Raw genomic sequence first — 1,555 nt, forward strand, 5'->3', positions numbered from 1 at the left:
CCCTGGGGCTTGGCCGGGGCGTCCGTGTCGCCTCCAGCCCACGGCAGAGCGGGCGCCGCACGCTCTTCCCCAGCTTTGAGGGAGAACAGCCTGGCCAAAAAAGGCCGGTGACCTTCAGAAGTGAGGAGAGGAGCTTGGGAACTCCCTGGCAGAGCACGCTGCCGGAGCGTTGGCGAAGCCGGTGGAGGTGATGCGGGCACGACCGCCGGCACACGGTGGGCGCCGCGAGTGCTGCGGGTGAGCTCGCTCTCACGTAGGCAAAGCGACGCAGCGGCGCGTAGGACGGGATCAGACGGGAGGCGCGGGTGCCGATCTGGGGCTGTCGTCGCTCTTTTTTTCCCCCTGCCCAGAAGAGGTGTCGGCTTCCTGACTTGCCCCTGCGCTGCCTTCTGGGCGTAGAATCATTTAGGTTGGAAAAGGCCCTAAAGATCACCGAGTCCGAGGTCCTGACAGGGCTGGCCGAACTGCAGCCCAGCCGTGCGTCGTCGTGCGACCGCGGGCTTCTCCTTCCCCGGCTGCGAGGATCTCTTTCTTTGCAGGATACGCACACTTTGCAGCAGCTGTTGCGCAGGGAATCGCTCCAGAAGCCGAGACAATGAAGCTGTTGGAGAACTCAAGTTTTGAAGCAATAAACTCCCAGCTGACGGTGGAGACGGGAGATGCTCACATCATCGGCAGGTGAGTGCGGGCAGCTGCCTGCTGCCTGTCGGGGAAGCAGGGCTGCTTTCTCTCGTTTTTCCTGAGAACGGCGCCAGTCAGAACGGGCGCTGCAGTCTGGCAGCGTCAGCAGTCCGTCCCCGATCCTGCTGGAGCGGAGGGGAGGTCGCTGCTGACTCACAGAATCGCAGGATGGTTTGGGTGGGAAGGGACCTCTAAAGGTCACCTCGTCCAACCCCCCTGCCGTGGGCAGGGACATCTTCAACTAGATCAGGTTGCTCAGAGCCCCGTCCAACCTGACCTGGAATGTGTCCAGGGACGGGGCATCCACCACCTCTCTGGGCAGCCGCCGTGCGTCGTGCGACCGCGGGCTTCTCCTTCCCCGGCTGCGAGGATCTCTTTCTTTGCAGGATACGCACACTTTGCAGCAGCTGTTGCGCAGGGAATCGCTCCAGAAGCCGAGACAATGAAGCTGTTGGAGAACTCAAGTTTTGAAGCAATAAACTCCCAGCTGACGGTGGAGACGGGAGATGCTCACATCATCGGCAGGTGAGTGCGGGCAGCTGCCTGCTGCCTGTCGGGGAAGCAGGGCTGCTTTCTCTCGTTTTTCCTGAGAACGGCGCCAGTCAGAACGGGCGCTGCAGTCTGGCAGCGTCAGCAGTCCGTCCCCGATCCTGCTGGAGCGGAGGGGAGGTCGCTGCTGACTCACAGAATCGCAGGATGGTTTGGGTGGGAAGGGACCTCTAAAGGTCACCTCGTCCAACCCCCCTGCCGTGGGCAGGGACATCTTCAACTAGATCAGGTTGCTCAGAGCCCCGTCCAACCTGACCTGGAATGTGTCCAGGGACGGGGCATCCACCACCTCTCTGGGCAACCTGGGCCAGTGTTTCACCACCCT

At 62.2% G+C, this 1,555-nt stretch overlaps 1 protein-coding gene across 1 annotated transcript in view; it reads left to right on the forward strand.

Moving 5' to 3' along the window:
* Positions 1–1,052: 1,052 nt before the first annotated feature.
* Positions 1,053–1,555, forward strand: part of MAF1 (MAF1 homolog, negative regulator of RNA polymerase III) — a 6,211-nt gene continuing 5,708 nt past the window's right edge. The window contains exon 1 of the mRNA XM_009282113.2: positions 1,053–1,206. Coding sequence (XP_009280388.1) covers positions 1,124–1,206 — 83 coding nt within the window. The 5' untranslated portion in view covers positions 1,053–1,123. The remainder of the gene's footprint in view (positions 1,207–1,555) is intronic.

The sequence above is a fragment of the Aptenodytes forsteri genome, unplaced genomic scaffold (assembly GCF_000699145.1).
Source record: "Aptenodytes forsteri isolate BGI_AS27 unplaced genomic scaffold, ASM69914v1 Scaffold949, whole genome shotgun sequence".
Classification (NCBI taxonomy): Eukaryota; Metazoa; Chordata; class Aves; order Sphenisciformes; family Spheniscidae; genus Aptenodytes; species Aptenodytes forsteri.